This window comes from Armigeres subalbatus, chromosome 2, assembly GCF_024139115.2.
Source record: "Armigeres subalbatus isolate Guangzhou_Male chromosome 2, GZ_Asu_2, whole genome shotgun sequence".
NCBI classification, from domain to species: Eukaryota; Metazoa; Arthropoda; class Insecta; order Diptera; family Culicidae; genus Armigeres; species Armigeres subalbatus.
Window position 1 is genome coordinate 237,536,600 of NC_085140.1, and position 22,723 is coordinate 237,559,322.

The 22,723-nt window shown below is 37.8% G+C and overlaps 1 protein-coding gene across 12 annotated transcripts in view; it reads left to right on the forward strand.

The window, feature by feature from the left end:
* Positions 1-22,723, forward strand: part of LOC134211955 (protein Wnt-1-like) — a 126,514-nt gene that overhangs the window by 72,078 nt on the left and 31,713 nt on the right. For all 12 annotated transcript variants that reach the window (XM_062689364.1, XM_062689362.1, XM_062689365.1 and 9 more), the window contains 5 exons: positions 8,737-9,117; positions 18,694-18,814; positions 18,882-19,144; positions 19,251-19,397; positions 19,487-19,608. In XM_062689364.1, coding sequence (XP_062545348.1) covers positions 8,791-9,117; positions 18,694-18,814; positions 18,882-19,144; positions 19,251-19,397; positions 19,487-19,608 — 980 coding nt within the window. In that variant the 5' untranslated portion in view covers positions 8,737-8,790. The remainder of the gene's footprint in view (positions 1-8,736; positions 9,118-18,693; positions 18,815-18,881; positions 19,145-19,250; positions 19,398-19,486; positions 19,609-22,723) is intronic.

The window sequence follows — 22,723 nt, forward strand, 5'->3', positions numbered from 1 at the left end:
CACTATTGAGTAGAAAAAAATGAGCGTGTAAGAGGCTCAAAAGCGACTCAAGGAGAAAATTCACAAAGGAAACACAGTAGGCGTTTGTGACGTCTAATGGCTTGAATGAGTACTTGCGGTTTTTCTGGTACAGGTGGTAGCATTTGCGGGGCTAGTGTCCGCCGGCGACGATGAAGGTCGATGCACGATGACCTTGCTTTTGGTCTCTCTGCATATCCGCTGCTTGCCGTCTAATACGACGATGGCCTCTTTCACGAATGGGTAGCGATCTGCAGGTTAGTTAACTGACAGTTCTTGGCTTTGCGTCCAAGTGATACTTCGGATACTTCGCTATGACGACCGGCTCTTTCACAAACGGGTAGTGCTCTGTAGGATGGTTGGCTTTGGCGGTTTTCGAAGCGATACGGGGTTTTGTGCCAGGTGAGTGCTCTGTAGGATGGTTGGCTTTGGCGGTTTTCGAAGCGATACGGGGTTTTGTGCCAGGTGACGAGATGACGATATTCACTGATATTATAAAGAAGTACTTTATAAAAAATCTACGGATAATGACTGTGTCTTCTGTTTGGCAACCATTCCATCCTGATCCACCTGTGGGTAGACGAAATAACCTCGGAAGCTATTAGTGATTATTTTTTTGCAGCATGAATAATGTTTTGACTAGCGGTACTCACAACCCTTCTCAGCCTGCGAGTTCCTTGTAGGTGAGAGGAAAACGCGGAGGGTTTAGTCTAATGTGACCAGCAAGCGTCCTGCGAAACGCGGGACGCCTATCTGGAATACGTCACTGGCTTGAAAATTAGTACCGGCAACTGGGGGGAAGATGATCATTTTAAAGACAAAATATGCAATAACAATGGGTGTTTACATTTTAAATCTAAACAAATATATTCAAAACATGTACTGCTATACGTTGCAAAAATCAATGAATTGAAATAAATTAAATTATCACACATTTTTTGAGTAATCTGGTTTGGGGTGAAGTTGATCAAGACAGCTGTACTAAAATCATTATGACCTAGCCGTCAAAATGCACTAGGTTATTTGTAGGAATGTTGAATTTACTACGTAAAGAAGTCTACGAAGTCAATATTTGAAACGAAAATAGCGTCATTTATGACTATCTCTCTCTTTCTTCCACGAAATACACTTCCATGATTATAATAAAAAAATCTCGGATTTTCTACCTAGCGGTAACATTACTTGAACGGATAATATTGTTGACTACCGTTTCATAAAAAAAATAGGCACTTTTGACTGACACATCAAATGATCATCTTCGCCTCAATGATCATCTTCTCCCCATATGACGGAACACCGAAAGTACATTCCGCATAGATTCTGGCACAAAAAAATATATAAAAATATTTGTAAGGCTGCATTAATTGTTAGTACTTTAAAAAATGAAGTTGAAAAATGCAGCGTCCCGCGAAACGTGGGACGTTTGGTCACTTTAGTTTAGTCTAAATATATAACAGTGTACCTTAACTTGCTGATGAGCTGGCAAGGAATAATTGGAACCAACGGTTACAGTTCAACCTAGGACAATTTGCACGGCTGTTTTCTAACTAATTATAATTTATTTACTAATTAATGATTTAAGTGTGTTTCTTCTACGTGAAGTTGAACGATTTACAATGATATGGAAATGCTAATATCATCTTCCAAACTTAGACGTACATGTTCATGATAGAATTAGAGGCACAGAGCCAGTGGAGATATATCAGCTTCCACACTGATATTCTTCCATCCACTGCTTCATACGGGAGTTTGGCAGAAGGAAGGTCGTGCGATATATACCATCACAAATATTGCCCTCCGCTCGCTTTCAAATCGACTTCTATAAAAACATTCTTCATGCCTGCCGTATCCTAATGGAACTATCAATTCTATACTTTCGCCTCTAATTCTATCATGAGCATGCCCGTCTAAGTTTGGAAGATGATATTAGCATTTTCATATCATTATTATTTATTTATTTATTTATTAAATTGGTCAACAGGTAAAATCTTAATCCCAAAGACAATAGCTTATGATGCTAATAACTTTTTAAATCTACTCTTAATTTGTAATGGCGTTACCGACTGGATTTGCTTCACTTATTCAAATTTTGGCTTTCTCAGTCTGTGGATTTAAGAACGATTTTTGTTTACATTCTTAAATCCACAGACTGAGAAAGCCAAAATTTGAATCAGTGAAGCAAATCCAGTCGGTAACGCCATTACAAATTGAGAGTAGATTTAAAAAAATATTAGCATCATAAGCTATTGTCTTTGAGATCCTCCGCCTCTCCCCCTTTTCCACAGTGCACCTCACACCCTCTCTATCGTCGTCCTTTACTATGCTTTACTGCAGTTCAGTGTCACTTTTCCTAAATCCTTTTGAGCGTACGCCAAGGAGTGGGATTTTGATCAAGTGGTACCCATTCCCGATCAGGAATGCATAACAAAATTATATCTCAATTATATCAATGGTTGTTATTTAAAACAACGTGTGTTATAATTAGATAATTCGATAAAAATGTGTTTTCGGCCAGTTTTATTTCATATCAAAATTATAACAATATTAGTTATGATTATTTTCACAAAATAATTGCCTACATTTTTTGTAGACATTGAAAACAAAATCGGAGGTAATCACCTTCATTTTAACTTGAACCCGCTCGATATTAATGCATAGCTGGAACAAAGTTGATTGCCTACATTATGGATGGAAATCCGTCGTGGTAGCGCACCAGCTTTCTATCCGTGATGTAGGCAATTACCTTGAAAGTAGATTTTTGTACAGAAAAATTATATCAACGTTTGTTATAATGTTGATATGAAGGTATCAACCTCTGTTTTAATTGTGTTATGGCTAGAGGTATTTTTGATATAATTTTTGTTATTTTAACAACTAACCAGTAAAATTTATAACACATTTTGTTACAATATTTATCTGAAATAAATAACTCCCCTTGATATAATTTCGTTATGCATTATTGATCGGGTATATATATATAAAACTCAATGTTTGTATGTTCCAGCATAACTTCTGAACCCGTTGACCGATTTCTACCAAATTTGGAACACACATTCTTTACCTAAAGGAGACAACGATAGAGAGGGTGTGGGGTGCACTCTGAAAAAGGGGGAGGGTGAGGGGAAGAGATATTCATAAGATTTTAGTTTAACTTTTGAACCCCTCTACCGATTTCCACCAAATTCGGAAAACATAATCTTTGTCTTAAGGAAACGACGATAGGGGGGTTAGGGATGCTTTTCTTAAAAGGGTTTGGGATGATATTCAGAAAACGGGGAAGGTTGTAGGGGGACTGGTATTTTTCAGCTATCAATCATCTCAGTGTAACTTCTGTTCTGGAACGCACATTCTTTATATTAAGGAGACGACGATAGTGGATTAGGTATGGAAAAGGGGAGGGTGTGAAAGGAAAGGTATTGTTAATTTATCGATCAACTCAAGCAGAGTTTTTGTACTATGTACTATGTAGGGCAACTCTGGTGCGAAATTGATTCTCTCCGTTCCAGTTTTTTGTTCTTTTCGACTTTTTGATCTTATTGATATTTGGTTTATTTGGACCCGTTGTCCCGTTCGACGTTTTGCCCTTTCGACCTTTTGTCCTTTACGACCTTTTGTCTTTCGACGTTTTGTCCCTAACCCCTGCCCATCGTACCCTTCCAGCAAAATTCTGGCTACTGGGTTCGCCATAGGGTTGGGCGAGCTCGCGGGTCATTCTTAGCCACCACACAAATTCCTCGACCACCTCGAAGGTATCCCCGTCTATCGTAACACTGCTTCCCAGACGGGCCCTGTCGCACTCGGCTCCACCCACAAGTATGTACTTTGTCTTTGACGCATTTACCACCAGTCCACTTTTGTTGCTTCACATTTGCAAAGGTCTGCCACCTTTGCAAATGTTCGGCCGACAATGTCCATGTCATCCGCGAAACAAATAAATTGATTGGATCTGTTGAAAATCGTACCCCGGCTGTTACACCAGGCTCTCCACATGACACCTTCTAGCGCAATGTTGAACAACAGATACGAAAGTCCATCACCTTGTCTTAGTCCCCGGCGCGATTAGAACGAACTGGAGTGTTCGCCGAAATCTTGCTTTGATCAGTCTGGTAAGCTTCCCAGAGAAACTGTTCTCGTCCTTAATTTTTCATAGCTCTACGCGGTCTATACTGTCGTATGCCTTGAAATCAACGAACAGATTGTGCGTTGGGACCTGGTATTCACGGCATTTTTGAAGGATTTGCCGTACAGTAAAGATCTGGTCCGTTGTCGAACGGCCGTCAACGAAGCCGGCTTGATAACTTCCCACGAACTCATTCACTAATGACGGAAGACGACGGAAGATGATCTGGGATATCACGGCATTAAGGATGGTGATCGCTCGAAAGTTCTCACACTCCAGCTTGTCGCCTTTCTTGTAGATGGGGCATGTAACTCCTTCCTTCCACTCCTCCGGTAGCTGTTCAGTTTCCCAGATTCTGACTATCAGTTTGTGCAGGCAAGTGGCTAGCTTTTCCGGGCCCATCTTGATAAGCTCATCTCCAATACCATCCTTACCAGCTGCTTTATTGGTCTTTAGCTGTTGGATGGCATCCTTATCTTCCCTCAAGGTGGGGGCTCGGCTGGTTGGCTGCACTGACGTAGTCATCTCCTCCGCTGCCTTGACTTTCATTGCCCGTACTCTCAGCGCCATTCAAATGTTCCTCGTAGTGCTGCTTCCACCTTTCGATCACCACACGTTCGTCCGTCAAGATGCTCCCATCCTTATCCTTGCACATTTTGGCTCGCGGTACGAAGCCTTTGCGGGATGCGTTGAACTTCTGACAGAACTTGTATCTTTTCGTGTTTCTTTAAAACGGCACAGCTGTTCCGTCTCCCCGCACTCCGCTTCTTCCAGGCGGCGTTTCTTCTCCTGAAAAAGGTGGGTCTGCTGTCTCCGCTTCCGTCTATAACGTTCCACGTTCTGCCGGGTAACTTGCTGCAGTGCAACCGCCAGCGCTGCGTCCTTCTCCTCAAGAATCTGTCTGCACTCTTCGTCGAACCAATCGTTCTGTCGACTTCGTCCCATATACCCAACGGAATGTATTCCAGCAGTCCTCAAGAGGGACCCATCGAACTCACCCTCTTCCGGCAACGCTGCCTCGAGATGTTGCGCGTATGCAGTGGCGACATCAGGTTGCTTCAGTCGCTCTAGGTCGTACCGCGGCGGTCGTCGGTACCGAACATTGTTGATGACGGATAGTTTTGGGCGCAGTATAACCATTACCAGATAGTGGTCAGAGTCGATGTTAGCGCCACGATATGTCCTGACGTCGATAATGTCGGAGAAGTGCCGTCCATCAATCAGAACGTGGTCGATTTGTGATTCTGTCTGCAATGGTGATCTCCAGGTGTACCGATTCATTCTCATTCTCAAAAATATAAAGCTTTTAATTTATGCCGATGACATAAAGTTATTTATGAAAATAAAAAATGAAGGCGACATTATAGTATTCCAGAATGAAATACAGATGTTATATACATGGTGCAGAAAAAGCCTATTGCAACTAAATGTAAAGAAATGCAACATAATATCATTCAGCAGAAAAAGAACAACACCAAATACACAAATTGTACTAGGGAACAAAACTGTAGAAAGAAATGAAAGAGTTAGGGATATAGGAGTGATTTTAGATTCAAAACTAACTCTTGTTGATCACTATAACACAATCTTTCACAAAGCTAATAATATGCTAGGCTTTATCAAGCGCTTCTGTTTCAACTTTCAGGATCCCTACACAATCAAAACACTATATATTTCATATGTACGATCCATACTGGAATATTGTAGCATTGTATGGTCGCCTTACTTAACCACACATGAAGAAAGAATAGAATCAGTACAATTCGTAAATTAGGTTGGACGTCATCTTATGAATCACGTTGCATGCTTATAAACATGAAAACATTGAAACAGCGTCGAGAGTTTGCAACGGTTTCATTTGTAAACGATATAGTATCTCAACGTGTTGACTCAACTGAAATTTTGTCGAAATTAAACTTTAAAAACCTCCTCGGCTACTTCGACATAGGACATTATTTTTCACTAACCACCGCCGAACAAATTATGCCAAATTTGGACCTCTTAACCGAATGATGAGTTTAGACATTGTTAAGTCGAAGCTATTGACTTAACAATGTCTCGGCATAACATTAAACAATATTTTCAAAAAACAAACATAAGAAATTCAACAATTTAAATTTATAATTACAAACAACTTCAGCAAAAAAAATATTTTATTTTTTAATGTTTTTTATTGTATTTCATAATCTACTATAGCATTACGAAAGAAAAAAAACATGTATATGTATTTGTACTAGTCTACGTCGGTTGACGAAATAAATAAATAAATAAATAAATAGATACGGAAGGCTATGTTGGAAGTATGTGCTGCGAATGGCCTACTCTTGGAGGCGGCGAAATCAACTACTCGTAGACGTAGGCAGCAACATGTTTGCCTTCATTAAAAACTTCCACACCGGGTACTGATTGCCGGCACCGCTTTCGATGAATTTGCCGAAGAAACTAGAGTCCGTGAGGGTCGGTTCTGACTGTGACCATCCTGTGTGGATGTCGGCATCAGGTCCTCGCGGATATCTGCGGCAAAATTGGTACCTTCAATGCTGCTACACAGCATGGCAGCACAGGATACCTCTCCTTGACGAAGCGGATCGAACTGAGAAGGCCTGTTCTGAAATTCACCGCAAAGCACTTCCGTAACCAGGAGATCCGATACACCGATGGTTTCGACTCCGAACGAGAATATATTCTTTAGAGTATGTGGTCCCAGCCTAACCAGATCAGCATACTTTACAAGCATACTTTGTTTTCGATGCATTCACCACAAGTCCACCATTTTGTTGCCTCACGTTTCAGGCGGATGTACCCGGCTCTCCGCCGGACACCTGCTAGCGCAATATTGAACAAGAGGCACGAAAGTCGAGGCACGAACGATCTGTAGTGTTCACCTGACATCTTCACACAATTTTGCAAACACTTTATTCAACAGTTAAGTTCAGGGGAGTTGAAGCGATAGTTGCAGTAAACGATACTCAATGATTGAAATTTATTATCATTTAGGCCAGGGTGTAGTTCTTAAGTCGCTTACACTTAAACTGGGTTTTACCCCTAAGTGGATTCGAGGAAATTCACACCTGCAAATTAAAGATTGGTTATATAAACACCAAATGACACAACGAATTTTATCAACATATGAACTTTAGGAACTCTCTAAAATTAATTGCACATGTTTAGAAGAAAAGGCCAATCTTTAGAAGAAGCATTATTTTTTGTGTTAATACATACGCATGCACAATGTACACACAGCAGATAGAAAATTGCTTACCAAAAAAAACATGCTTACCAAAATTCTACAACAGAAATTGTGAAATGGTAGCCTTTCGGTAAAACTTATGTATCCAAAAAAAAACGTAAATAGTCAGCATGGTTTATATGATGGCCGATTCCAAGACCTGAAGCAGAACATGAACCGCTGTTTTCCCTTCTCTCTCCATGCTACAATTCGGCACGAACAACAGCAAACATACATGCGAGATTCGAATACCATATCGTTCACCAGAAATAAAATATCAGATTTCAGCAAAATTGGTGGTACTCAGTAGCAGGAAGACGAAATGATAGATGGGAACGAGGAATCGAGCGAATGGAACTTGTGCCGGTGGTTATTATGTGATGAATGCTTGTAATACAAGCAGCAAAATATGTGAGTCGAGCTATGTATGTACCAACATCGAGAGAGACTAAAAAAAAGCGGGAGCTGCAAACAAAGGACTCTTTATTGTTTTCCATCCAATTATGCTGCATAACTGGGAAGGGGACGAGTTCTAGCGAATTGGCAAAGATCCTAATAATGATGGAGAATGTATTTACGAGGCTTATTACGGTTGGACGCCACTCCAGATTGTATATTTCTCCATGAGGGAGATTCTTGTTTCCAGGGATTAAGATAACATAAATGATTCTATGATAATCGCACATGTGGGACCAAAGGTAAGGTAACTTCAACAGAAAGGGACAATGGTCAAATGTATGAAACTTCTGCTGTTGATACTGCATAAAAATAACTCGCATATCACTTAGATGACTTTATAGGTAAAACACGATTCAACGCTTTTTTGAATCTGAGCAAAGGTGAAATTGAGTTCGAGGAGATTGCGAGTTCGATCAACAGTCCAGGTCTAGAATATTTTTGGGTGGGACATATTATTGACTCCCTGTACATAGTGTATCCATTATGCTGCTTGCCATACAAAGTACATATTCATACAATGGCAGGCATAGAAAAACCTTCGATCACTAACTATTGGTATGCTAATAGAACACTAAGTGGATAAGTAGGCCAAGATCCAGTAGGAATGTAAATGTTGAAACATTGGAGAAGAAGAGGTACACATAATCAAAAACAAAAACTATATCTCAAAAAAAAATTTAATGACAACATCTGCCAATTCAATAAAACCAAGGATAAAACTAATAAAATCTGATTTTTTATCCCTTTTGGGACGCCGCAGTGGAATACATTCATTTTATATGCTACGATTACATTTAGGGTATCGGTTTTATTAAAATTTGCACACAGTACTTTTCGCACCAACGAATCTCGATTGATTTTGGTTTTATATTCGGAGATCTAATCGATTTTTTTTCCATCAATGTTTCAGATCCTTCGCTGAGATGGCACATCATTAATATCCGATGAGTAGCACGAGTGGAAAATGGTGAAGCATAAGAACTTCTTTTGCTTCAGACTATCGAGCATATTCCCGCCGTTCCGTAGCAGCTGGCCACCGATATCCCGCACCGGCAATGCTGGCCACATCAGCAGCAATGCAGTGCAACGAAAGTCCATCCTGCTGTTGCTGATTGTGCTCATATACTGCAATGGACTTACCAACGGCAACTGGTGGCGGGTGGCGGACCTTTCACTGGATGTGAAACACTTCCATCGGGACTCCAACCGGAGCTACGAGTTCTACAACGAGAACACATTCTTTACCCAATATCAAAGAGAAATTTGCCTCAATAATCCGGAATTGTTAAAGGTACGAATCATAACAGCGGGGGTCATGAGGAGGTGTACATATTTACATAAACGTTCCAAATGTATCAATTATAAAATTTATATTTTTTTTTATTTGATCGAGTGAGGCATATATCAAAAATCAAACTCCAGGCAAACGATTTGATCCTGTTTATATTATTGCGTGTGTTTCAACAAACTCCAACGTTTTTTTACGCGCAACTCAAAAACATTTTTTTTTAATCCGCGTTAATCCCGAAAACTGTGTGTGAACTAACGCGCTGTTGCAAGGACGCTGCTGTAGGGGAGACTGGGTAGACTTGATCCCCTTTTCTGATTTCCGATGTATCACAGCCAAAAATAAATAAACATACGCGATTTCCACACAGACTCTCTAAGAAATATAGTATTTAACTTTACTGATGTATGGCAGTCCTTAAATTATTGTTGTTATTGATACACAATCGATTTTTTGGAGTGCTGTCAAAACTCGACTTTTAAAATATTCGGGGGAAATTGATCCCTCTCCAAGAACTTGCTTTGATAAAATTAAAAAGGTGCCCTCAGATTTTAAAAATATTTTTTCTTCAAAATACGGAGAATTTTCGAATTGCTGTGCGTATACATGAACGATTTTTGTTATTGAATTCGACAGCACATGCAATTTTAAAATTTGAGGCGACTTGATCCCCTTTTTAGGATATCTACGCAATAAATATTTTTTCCTGCCATTTTTTTCCCTATTTTTTTCATCAAATCTGTCAAATCTACCATAAATTAGAAACCTGAAAACAGATTTATATTTTTTGAAATTTTTTTTCGCCAAATTTGTGTATGGGTGACTAATGGGGAATCAAGTGACCTTATGAGGCAATAACTTCAAATCCAAATATCCTAAAACTTTGATGGAATGTTGACATTTTTACCAGTACAGATCATTAAGCATATTTATGGCTTTTTGCTGTGAAAAAACGAAAGCATTTTGTCATTGTTATGAAAAGTTGTTCAAATTTTGCGTGGCCAATAAAAAAATCTTTGGGAAGGTCAAAACATACAAACCGCCCTGCAAAATAAATAAGGTTGTCAATCCAAAAAATAACTCACCACATAAAGGTCATTTGTATTGAGGATCTATACTAAAAAATACGCTAGAACAAAACTACTTTAGTTTTCGATAAAACAAGGGGTGATCAAGTCTCCCCGGGGATCAAGTCTACCCACCTTCCCCGTCTGTATTACTTATTTTATGTTCATTGGAGGTGCACTAGAACAGCTTGCTTTCCACAGCACGTGAGTTCACATACAAGGACACGATTACGATCTCGAGTAAAGCTTGAGAGCAAATCGATAACATATTTTAATGTTGTGAAATCGCCGATTACGATTATTTAATAATTTGATATCTTTTTGGTCGTTTTGTCGGTTAAAATATCAAAACGTATAGCACAAAAATCTTACTGTGAAATGAAAACTATTCCTGCTGTTGATGAGAGCAAATCGAAAACTAATTTTGATATTGGTTTCGATAACTACGTACTTATTTTACTCAGTTTGATATCCGATCATATAATTTAGAAATCTCCAGCAAAATGAGACCATAATATGTAATCAATCATGATGATTGATATTTAAAAAACAAATAATGATTTCAATTTGATGTCAAAATCAAAATATATTTTCTATATGCTCTCATTGTGTTTTCAGACTTTGCTCGGAATACTTGCCTAGAACACCGTCAGATATCATAGAATATATTATAAAAGCATTGAACCTCGCAGAAACTTAAAAAAAATACTTTAGAAAGTTTCAGTGGATTATTCAATATTGATGATGATGATGATACTACCATCTATTGTAGCAAGGCACCTGCCGATAGCACTGGCCATATCTGACGAACAATTTGATCATGATTATACTATTGTATGTATTTCATCAAACTCCTGTATGAAGGGACAAAAATGAGTGGGGTGGTTCCATAAGCAAAGACGCCTATGCGAATCCACGGGATGAATAGAGAATCTCCTTCCAGAAGGAAGTTCGCACATACACTAATACAATCTAGCCCTCGTTTTTCAGATTGACCCAATAGATGGGGAGAAGAGCCCGCCCTTTATCCACGAGATGTTAAGAATAAGAAGTTGGCGGTGGATTATTCAATATTGGTTAAAAAATATAAAGGAAAGAGAAATCATTAGACTTTTATTAAAAATTTAATTATTTCACGTATTTCACGAATCTATTTCTTGAAATTATTGCAAATTAGCTATAATTAGTGAAATCTCGGGTACTTATTCAAAAGGACGTATGTGATTTTGTAAACAAAGATTCAAACGTCGATTTGTCCAATCTGATAGCACTTCCACGCAAACCAAAACCAAAGACAGGAAGGGGAAGCCTTCAGCTACTTGTTGGTGGTGTTGGTTTACGTGGGATTACCATCAGATTGGACAAACCGACGTTTGAATCTTTGTTTACAAAATCACATACGTCCTTTTGAATAAGTACCCGAGAAATATATAGAACAAGCGAACTAGTATGTACCCGGCCTTGCTCGCAGTTGCCAGTTTGATTCACGTTTTTTTACAGTAGGGAAATGATAAAACCAATTGGTCAGCATGGTAATTGTATTTTGTTGATGAATTAACTCCATATAAAAATTTGGTTGAAATTGACCAATGCGTTAGAAACTGTTCGTTCCTTAAATTTGCCCCCCCTGCCATTCCTCTGTGACGCCGTCTAACATCGTGTTCCTTAGACAGAGAATATTTGTTGCAAATTTGGTTCAAATCAGTCAAGCGGTTCAAGAGTTACACTGAGTTGATCAAAACTAAGCAAACCTTTCCCCCTCTTCCAATGACCCTCTAACCATAACTATAATTGTCCCCTTAGGACAGAGAATATGTGTTCCAAATTTTATTGGATTCGGTAAAGGGGTTCAGGAGTTGAGTTACACTGAGTTGATCGATAACTAATCAATATTCCTCCCCAACTCCCCCTTTTTGCCTTTTTCAAAGATCATTTTACCCCTTGTCGTCTCTTTAACCCTTTCAGGACGGATGGGTCATATATGCCCAGCGTTTTAGATTGGCTGTGTAAAATTACAGATCAGCGATAGGTCACCACTTTCTTCAGCAAAACTGTTCACCAGGATGTTGGCTTTGCAGGAAAAATATCAGGGGTCAAGTTTGATTATACCCTGAAGACCCAGATATCCGAAGCCTTGGAAAGATTTCGCTTCTCAGAGCATGCACATAAATCTGGCATGTTTGAGTCCTAAATCACATTGTTTGATAGTTCTGAATACTCAGACAAGAATACAAGATGCTCAAGATAGTCCAAAATGTTCTCGAGTTCAGGCCACGGTACCTAACGGAGCTCAAGGCTTTGGCAATGTCCTCATCGTCGGTATACACTCAATCTGGTTCAATAAGCATACACGCATCATGCAAACCCAATTTTCTTGAATACGGGAGCTGTCAAATCAATCAAAACATTTGCAATGTCCTCATAATCGGTATTCACCCAATCTGGTTCAATAACCATATACCCATCATGCAAAGCCTATTTTCTAGAATACGAAATGCTCAAGGTACTCCAAAACGTTCTGGAGTTCAGCTAACAGTATCTACCGGATTAATCAAGGCTTTTGCAATGTCCTCATCGTCTGTATACCTTCAACCCTGTTCAATAGGTATATACGCATCATGCAAACCCAATTTTCGTATGTACGGAATCTTCAAGGTACTCCATAATATTCTTGAGTTTAGTTCATAGTATCTTCCAGATCAATTAAGACTTTCGCATTATCCTCATCATCGTTATTTACCCAATCCGGTGTAATAAGCATTAGAGGTTAACCTGCGATTTATTCTGCGTACACGGACTTGGATGATCAAGTAGTTCAATCGTTACGGTTTTCAGGACGTTTTGGTGAACCTAAAAGGTCTGTAGTAGCTTGTATGAATAATGATTGAAGTCATATAAACTCAATTAACCTACTGGAATATCATATCATAGACCATTCATAAGTTGTTTGATTGGTTGCGTTGCGTTGCGTTGCGTTGCGTTGCGTTGCGTTGTAACAGAGTATTTCGTAGATTGCATACTGATAGCTGTCATGTATTTTCTTTAACTTTCTTACCCCAACTGCTTATGGATTACTATTTGGGATTTAATAGCAACCCAATCGGGGGTCAAAAATGATAAAGCATGAAAGCTACCATTGCCGGCCACGCCCATCTTCTCTGTTACTAAGGAAGGGAAGGAAATGATGATATGACATCTACTTAACGAGAGGCCAGCGACTCACCGACGCCCTCATAGATGTCAAGGGGTTGGATGGTTGGTAGGGAATATAGTTTAGGAATATCATCATAAGCAAATGATATAATGCGTTTAAACAGACGTTGGGAGTGACCATGCTAAGAAATTTTTGTCACTCCATTGTTAATTGTCCTGGGATGGGGCGAAGCTATTAAACTTGCCCTGGCTATAATTAGCCTAGGTTTAAGCGCCATTGTTCGCTCTCTGAAACGAGAAAGAATATAAAATATATTAATTTTCCCTTCCCCTTATGCGATCCCAATTGAAATTATGTACTCATATTAATATATGCCCTTAGTAATAAACCAATATGTAACTTTACAATCACAGAAAATTTTATCAAGAAAATAGAAATATTGAGGAAAGCCAATAACAGTCTGTACTTTGGTTGAATCAAATTTAGTTGTATTCGGAAATTACTTCATAGAAACATCGGATCAACCTATTGCTTCAAACGGGAATGATTCAAAGATGTTTTTCACCACAAACTACGAAACATTCGCCTTCGACCAGAATATTGCATTGATAATTCGGCGGTACACTAGTCGAAGAAAACTGACGAAAAACTACGCAGAAGAAACTTTAATCAATTCCTCGTCAGATTCTGCAACTAGGATCCTGGATCCTAGGACCTGCAGGATCTTTGTACCGCATGCGATGCTAAGGACTCCCTACAAACTTCTTTATTTCTAGTAAAAACCATTCGGTTAAATTCACGAAAATGTTAAAAATAAAACTAAAATGAAGGACACGCCAAGTTTAAATGAAATCACAGAATCGTGATTCAAAATGTTTTTCAATAAAAAACTACATTACAGTGATTACAGGTATAGAAGAATGATTATTCATTACGCTTTTGTCATACATTCTTAAACTTTTTTCTTCTTTTATATTTTTAGACAATTGAGGGCTTTTCAATAGTTTTACCGGATTTTTCAAAGGCTTCCATAATCTTCAACGATTATATTTATGGAATGGCTGAATTTCACAATACGTGAATCATCATCAACATATTTGTCAAGAATGTGTTGTAATGTTCAATGATGAAAATATCTGAATATGCAAAGATTAGGACAAACAATGCTTAATTCATACAATTTCCAGTAAGGGGCCATTCATAAAATATATCACGTTTATAAAGAAATATAACTGGGACAAGAACTGTGACGACCCGTCAAAAAAGTATGCACAAAAAGCACATGCACAGCTAGTATTTGTTCCATTCTTAGAAAGTTTTTCGATCAAACTAAAAGTTAAAAAAAACACGCATTTGAAAGTGCCCCATTTCTAAATGATCTGGTCTTTAATGCAAAAAATGTGATTGATCTAAATTGTAACACAATTATAAGAACATAAGCATTGAATACCTATTTTGAAGTCAGGGAATAGAATTTGCACGATGAATTAGAATAATACAACGAATCCAAGTTGTGTAAATATAATGCCCCTATAATATAAATATTTTTGTCAATACTATGTTTTTCCTGTCCCTTATTAGATTCCGCGTTCTTTCCACGAAAATCTTAATTCAAAATTTATACACCCACATTTTCTATCATCATTCCAAAGTAGGGGGGCTGGGGGTAATATGGACATGCTAAGGAATCGCGCCATTTTCACAAGGAAAACCTAAATCACTTACGTGAATCTTGAATAGAAACACTACAATGACTTGAAGTCAATTTAGTAGAAAACAATCGGATTTTGTGATTTTTTGACAATGAAAATAAGGATGAAAAAATCTCGTTTTAAAAGTATGCGGTGAAACGGACATAATGTGTGGGTAAAACGGACATGTTAAGAAATTAAGCTTGAAACAGTGAATTTGGTTGATAAATTGTATGCATAGGCTAAGTATCTCTAAAATGAGTCTCTAGAAATAAAAATGTTGAAAATGTGGAAATAAGAAATGGAAATAAAAAATAATAATTAATATATTGGTAACTTACAATGATTTTACTAAAAACAGCATGTAACATCAATAAAAATCACTTTAAAATGCCATTTGTCTGAACAAAACTCGGAAATTCGAATTTCCTAATGAATGCTTGGTCTTTCGGAGGTAAACAGTACAAACTTTTCAAAATATAATTTCGTTGAAAAAAGTGTATGTACTTCATATGATCCATATTACCCACACCAGAACGTGTCCGTTTACCCCACCATGATCCAATTTCTTAAAAAATTCTAAAAAAATCGAATTTTGAGATAAATCATCGATTCAACCCGTACATAATCTTTGGGTAGACTAAGTTTTAGATCCTCGAGGATCTTGCCGAATAGTTTTGCCGATTTCTGTTTTAAAAGCTTAAATACTGCACAACAAAAATAACATCGCCATGGAATATCAGCCATAGTTTACATTAAATCTTTAATAAACAGAATAGTTTTCATTATTTGAATGTAGTTAAACATGTTACACTCATAATTTGAAACATGCAATAAGATCCACTTAAAGGAGTGCCAATTTTGAAACGATTTAGCACAAACTGGACCTCTGTCCGTTTTACCCACCCTGTCCATTTTACCTCAACCTCCCCTATGTATAAAAAATAATAGATCCCATCTTGATTAACATGCGTTTGGACTTACCTTATAGTTGAGCAAATTGAAAGTTTAGTGTTTTTAGCTTACTTGCGGGCTGACGAGAATGATGATCAATTAATCAATTCGGATACCTCAAAGACGCCAGTACCGTGAGGACCTTAGAAATGCGCTCAACGGACACCAACGTTTTGTTGATGAAAAACTCCAATTCATGTACGCTTTCAGACTTCCGTTGGGCTCGGCAAGTTCTTGATGAGTGCGATCGATTCGAAATCCAGTCCTGCCCGTCGTACAGCAACTATTGAAGTTCCGCACAGTGTAATTTTTCATGTAGCAGCTTCAGAAATGCTTCAAATGCTGGTTGAAATTGGTCCAAAATCATTAGCTGCAGCCTATGTTTTTTCTTGAGATGAAGAAACACTTAATGATCTTCGGATATCGATTTTATAATTTTGAACCGGTGTTACTTTAAACACAAAAATTGACGGGAACAGATAATTTTCACGTCTCCATAAGTTGTTTGATTGGTTTAATCACCGTTACTCAATATGGGATTGATTCATTGATATTTTTCGGTGAGCAATAACTATACGCCATTTGATTTTTTGCGTGAGGTTTCGGTCTACTACTTTGTCTCGACCATCTTCAGACGTATTTCGATCACCGCAGCAATTTCCACCTCGTTATCTGCTGGGCGATCACGTACCAAGTGGAAATTGCACAAAGTGGAAATTGATTGATCACATGATCCAAGCTCCAAAAAGGGTCTATAAAACAACCGATTCTGTTTGACCGAGTTAAAAATTTAGTAAATACCAATCGTCACAAATTCTGGCCGATTCCCCAAAAAAGCAGCATTGAAGGTCAATGATAACAATATAAAACGTAAGTATACTCTGACAAAAAAGGTAGCGAATAAATGTTCACTATTTTTTTTTAAACTAAAAAGTCAAATTATAAACACTAGGGACACGGCAGGTATTTTCGTCCATCGTCGTAGGGTCTAAAACCAATGAAGACAACGTCCATTTGCCATAATTTCACTATAGCTGAACGTTTCTCCTGAACTTACGATTTGGTACGGATGAGTTTAGCAAAAAAAGTGTCTTTTCTATTGGTTGCGACTATGACGAAAAGACGAAAATACCTGCCTTAACCCTACTGCTGATTCATTTGATGCGTTTCACTTATTTCAACAAACTTAACAACCCGATTTTTTGTACCACTTTTGTTTGTTGATAACTTTTTTCTTCATTTGTTTTCATCAATTGAAAAATGTCACAAATGTGCTCAAGAATTCTATACTTATTTGTGACAGCCAGTGGCGTAGCCAGAAAATTGGTCTGGGGGGGGGGGGGTTTCCGGAGATTTCATTTTTTCGAAAAAAAAAATCCTCTAAAAACTTTATCTCTGGGGTGGGGGGTATGTCCAAAATCACCCCCGTGGCTACGCCACTGGTGACAGCGAAAACCGGTTTTCAACAAATCTAACCAGAATAACAAAACTCGGTCTCCCCAATGATATTTTTGTTCGAATTTTCCGAACTAAGTACCTAGGGTTTTGCTTGGATTGTAGATATTAGTATTAAGGTAACACTGGAAGCAACAGTCATCAAATCGTCATCATTTCATCATTGAATGCTTATGAAATGCGTGCTTAGGAATGCTTATTAAATGCGTGCTTATGGGAAGAGGTCCCAAAACGTCCCCCGGGGCAAAACGACTTGCGGGTATTTACTTATATTTAACAATTTTGAGATAGCCTTAATAAAACTAGACTTGAAATTATGTAGATTAGGCGAAAAAGGTGTCAAAATAATAGATAGAAATGTAGGAAAAACTGAAATTTTCCACATTTTGATGAAACATCCAACATTTCGGCGAGCCAAAACACCCTAGTGGAACTATCCTACAATGTACTCGCGTCCCCATGCACTGTCCATACCAGAGTGCTGATGTGCCGACGCATGGTACGTTGTGTCCTTAGAGCTGCCTGCTAAAAGGCGTTTTGCCTCATGAGTTTTTCGGCAACGAAATATCACCACTTCTTTGAAATGTGAATATTATCAATATGATTGAGATTTTTTCTAATTTTAATATGGCATCAGCTAGTTGTATTGTATAACTGTTGCGTGAGGTAGAAACACCCATGAAAATCGTTATAGCTAAGGCATAAAAGCAGTCTATGCTTAACTAGGGCATATTGCCCCTCCTTCCCCTACTCGTAATCTACTTGCTGATACATTTACAGTTACATCAAACAACTGAAAACCGAAATACGCCGCTTCAAAATTACGAGGTGGCAATGCTAGAAAGAGACAAAGGAAAAATAACACGGTGTGTAGTGCCTCCCCAAGTCACTTTATGAAATATATGCATTCCATTGATAAATCCATAGTTTACGGAAATCCATAAGGGACATTTATGCTTTTATGGCAAGTGTGGCTTTGAAGCTAGTCATGCTGAAGGTGACTGAATGTTTCGGTGGGAAATTCTTTCGACCTTCTTGAGCAAAACAGTAATTCTACTAGCTTTTATAACAACATGCATAAGAAAGACGTTGGATCTTGAGTTATCGTTTGTCAGATATTGGATTTCTCGAATATTATATATTGCAAACTCATCCTTATTACCTTTCTCGTACAACTAAGCTGTACAGAAAGCTGTATTTTTTCAATAATTTTTGAAAACATGACTGTGAAATCTCTCCTATTATTTCCACATTCCAGGTTATTGTTAATGCAGCAAACATTGCCAAATATGAATGTCAAGGATACTTTCAGAATAGTAGGTGGAACTGTTCTGTGCGACGCGATTCGGAGATATTCTACGGGAATTTCGATGACAAAGGTAGCGTTTGTAAAGATTTGTCTCATAGAGTGTGCCCTAATCCATGCATAACTCCTTACCAATTCAGGAAACCGAGAAACGGCGTATCTCAGCGCGATAAATTCCGCCTCCCTGGCATGGACCATTACCCGATACTGTACCAAAGGTGAGCTGACCATGTGCACCTGTGACCACATTCAGCGAAAGAAGCACAGCAAGTGGACCTGGGGTGGATGTTCGGAGGATGTCAACTACGGCATCAAGCAGGCTCGGCAATTTGTTGACCCGCAGGAGGATCGCTCCACAAGTTTCGGGTTAATGAATCTGCACAACAATGAAGCTGCTCGAAGAGTAAGTAAGTTTTCATTCATTTTCTTTTGTTCCTCTTGTTTATTTGAATCCTCGTGCATGTTCCTATTTGAGGACACTCCTTCTAATACGTTTTGTACAACCATAGACATTGCGAGCTAAAATGCAAAAAGTATGCAAATGTCACGGGATGTCCGGATCCTGTACGACCCGTGTTTGTTGGCGCCGATTACCGCCTATGAAACTGATGGCCGACTCTCTCGGTTCAATGTTTGATGCCGCCGCTCTAGTCAAAGTGAGTATCACTGAAAATTGACAACTGCCGTATGCCTATTTGTTTAAACATTTTTATTAACCGGCAATTTTGATTGTTTTTATTCCCAGCCTGTTGAAAATAAAGGTGTTATCAAAAAATTGAAACGGAAGGATTCGCAGTATAAGAAAGTCAATAAGTCCGACCTTGTGTACATTGCAGATTCGCCTGACTATTGCGAGGAGAATGAAAGGTTAGTAGATTGTAGATGTTTATGACAAACATAGTGTATATATTTTATTCATGGGTGTTCTTAATTTATCTATTAGAAATAGTAGTTTGTGCAACAAGTTGCAAAAAGATGATTTTTTCAGCACGAGTAGTACGTTTATCCAACGACGCTTGTCGAGTTGGATAAATACTACGAGTGCAGAAAAAATCGAGTTTTGCAACGAGTTGCACACGCTATTTTTTGCAATGACGAAAAATGAACTTTAATTTGATAAATCTGTACCAAAATTGTACAGTCTAATTTACTCCACATGATCATTGTTGCCAATAAATTATGTTACTGCGGAGAACAATCAGATTCCATGTTACCGTGCCACATTGCATAGTTCGATGAGCCGTGAAGCGATAGATGTACTTGCCTTTGGAAATTTTTGATGTCATGTCCACCAAACTATTTAATTTATCACGGGGTGCCTGGAATACACTATTTGAGCACTTACCCAAGCTAATTCAGCAAAATATCGTCATGTAACTACTGTTCTGATGTTGGTTTTTCATTATAGCACCCAAAAGAGTGTTATAATGAATATTATGCAACCCATTTGAGTTGCATAATGTTCATTAAAGCACCCATTTCGTTGGTATGGAAAAGTAGGCCGTTTTATCACTCAAAGAAGAACTCTAAACCAAATATTATGATCAGGAATTGCAAAAATATCTTTTTGCAATTCCTGATCATAATACCTGGTTTACAGTTCGTCTTTGAGTGATAAAACGGCCTACTTTTCCATACCAACAAAGCGGGTGCTTGAATGAACATTATGCAACTCAAAAGGGTTGCATAATATCCATTATAGCACTCATTTGGGTGCTATAATGAAAAACCAACATCGGAACAGCAGTAACATGACTACATTTTGCTGAATTAGCTTGGGATAGTGTTCAGATAATGTATTCTCTGCGTCGCGTAATAAAGTAATAGTTTGATGGACATAACATAAGAATTTTCCAAAGGCGAGTTCATCTATCGCTTCAAGGCTTGTAGACCTATGTGATGTGGCACGATAACATAGAATCTGGTTGTTCTCTGCAGCAACATTATTTATTGGCAAGAATTATCATGTGGAGTAAATCAGACTTTACAGTTTTGGTACAGATTTATCATAATAAAGGTCATTTTTCATCATTGCAAAAAATAGCGTGTGCAACTCGTTGCAAAACTCGATTTTTTCAGCACTCGTAGTATTTATCCAACTCGGCAAGCCTCGTTAGATAAACGTACAACTCGTGCCGAAAAATCATGTTTTTGCTACTAGTTACACAAACTACTATTTTAGTGAAAAATAATTTAATAATTTATTACTATCTTTAATTTATTCGTGGAAATTTAAAAAAAAAATGGCATATCCCATTTAACAAAAAATCTTTGTTATCCGAGTCATGTTTACTGGTATACATAAATAATTTATTTATATATTTAGGCCAACAGGTAAAATTATACCCCAATGACTTCAGAACTACACTATATATAAATCTAACATAAAATACGTTTAAAACTACACTTATTTGTTTCCCTAGACACGTTAAAATCGAACACAAAATAACATGTATTGAACAAGCGGCACATACTACGCAACGGTTCATGTAACCCATAGTTGGTTCTTGCGGTGGGAATACTAAAAAATGAGTGCATGCGAAGATTGCGACAACGGGAGTTTATGTTCAACGCACTTAGCAGAGATGAACAATCTATATGATTTTGTAACAAATCGCCGATAAAACAGACTTTTACCACGTTCCGCCTCGCTTCAAGCAGATTAATCAGCTTACATCGATATACATATAATATATATAGTAATAATATAATAATAACGGGGTAGGTGAAAATTCCCAGCACGCTTGCTGAGGAAGTGCCAAAACTCTATAATAATATTGCTAAGGAAGTGCCAAATCTCTATAATAATAATATAAATATTACATAAATTCTTTGATAATCTAAACCAGTGGCTCTCAACCTGGGGTACATGTACCTCTGGGGATACCTTCGCCGGCCCCAGGGGGTTCCTCGAACAATGATGCGTAGTGGCTGATGTATTACAATTTCAATAAAAACTGATAATGTTTTGATATTAATTTATTCTAAGCATGGCGATCAAATTGTTTTGAATCCTGTCCACCTCAAACAGTACAGTGTATGAAGAGCTGTGGGACATAAGATCAAAAGGACAAATTCATTTGTGTATCATTTGGAGTGAAATTGTATTCTGTTGGTACGAAAAGACGAAGAGCTTTTGCGCCCATTTGAGAGAGAACAAAAAGAGTTCAACTCATACGGACTTTTCCCTTTTCCTAAAAAAAAACAAAATAAAAAATAAAATAGACAAAACTTCGAATGAACCAATTTAAAAAAATCTTCAATGTAATGTACTTGATCGAGACAAAATATTGATTAAAATGCTTCCGAACTAAAATCTTGAATCTAAAAATTCGGAAGCCTCCAGTTGAGAGACATGAAGGCCTTTTTCCGAAAAGCTTAGTAGCAATGGGGTTGTTTAGCAAAGAAAAATATTAGTTTTTTAGAATTTTACATAAAGAGCATGCTTTTTTGATCTCCGACAGATTTTTATTTTGTTTTTAAAACTTTTATTTATATTTTTGCACAGCAAAAAATTAAATATTTTAATCGATAGAATGACGCTAACATTTATAAAACGACCGTTTGGCCCATGCAGCATAAGAACAAATTTTTAGATCCATATAAGGCCGAAACAAATATTTAAGAACTATTTTGTCCCCCCCCCCTCGATTTTTTTTTGCCAAAAAATAATATTTCGAGGGGGCAACAACATAAAATTCGGATAATTTTGAGGATTTCCAAAACATTCTTTAACAAATCCGAGGGGTTCTTTGATTTTTTTCATTTTAATATTTATTTTTATTATCCCCCCCTCCCCTTGACCTTTCGGAGACCAGTAGGACAAAAAGTTAATTAAATATTTGTAACGGCCTAAGTTTAAAATGCAAATTAATAATAGTTCCGGTGCTCCAAAAATCTGAAAAATTGGAAAACATCTATATATATGTCCCTAAACAAATCAATAGACTTGGTAGTGTAGCGGAACTCCCCTTTTCCGATG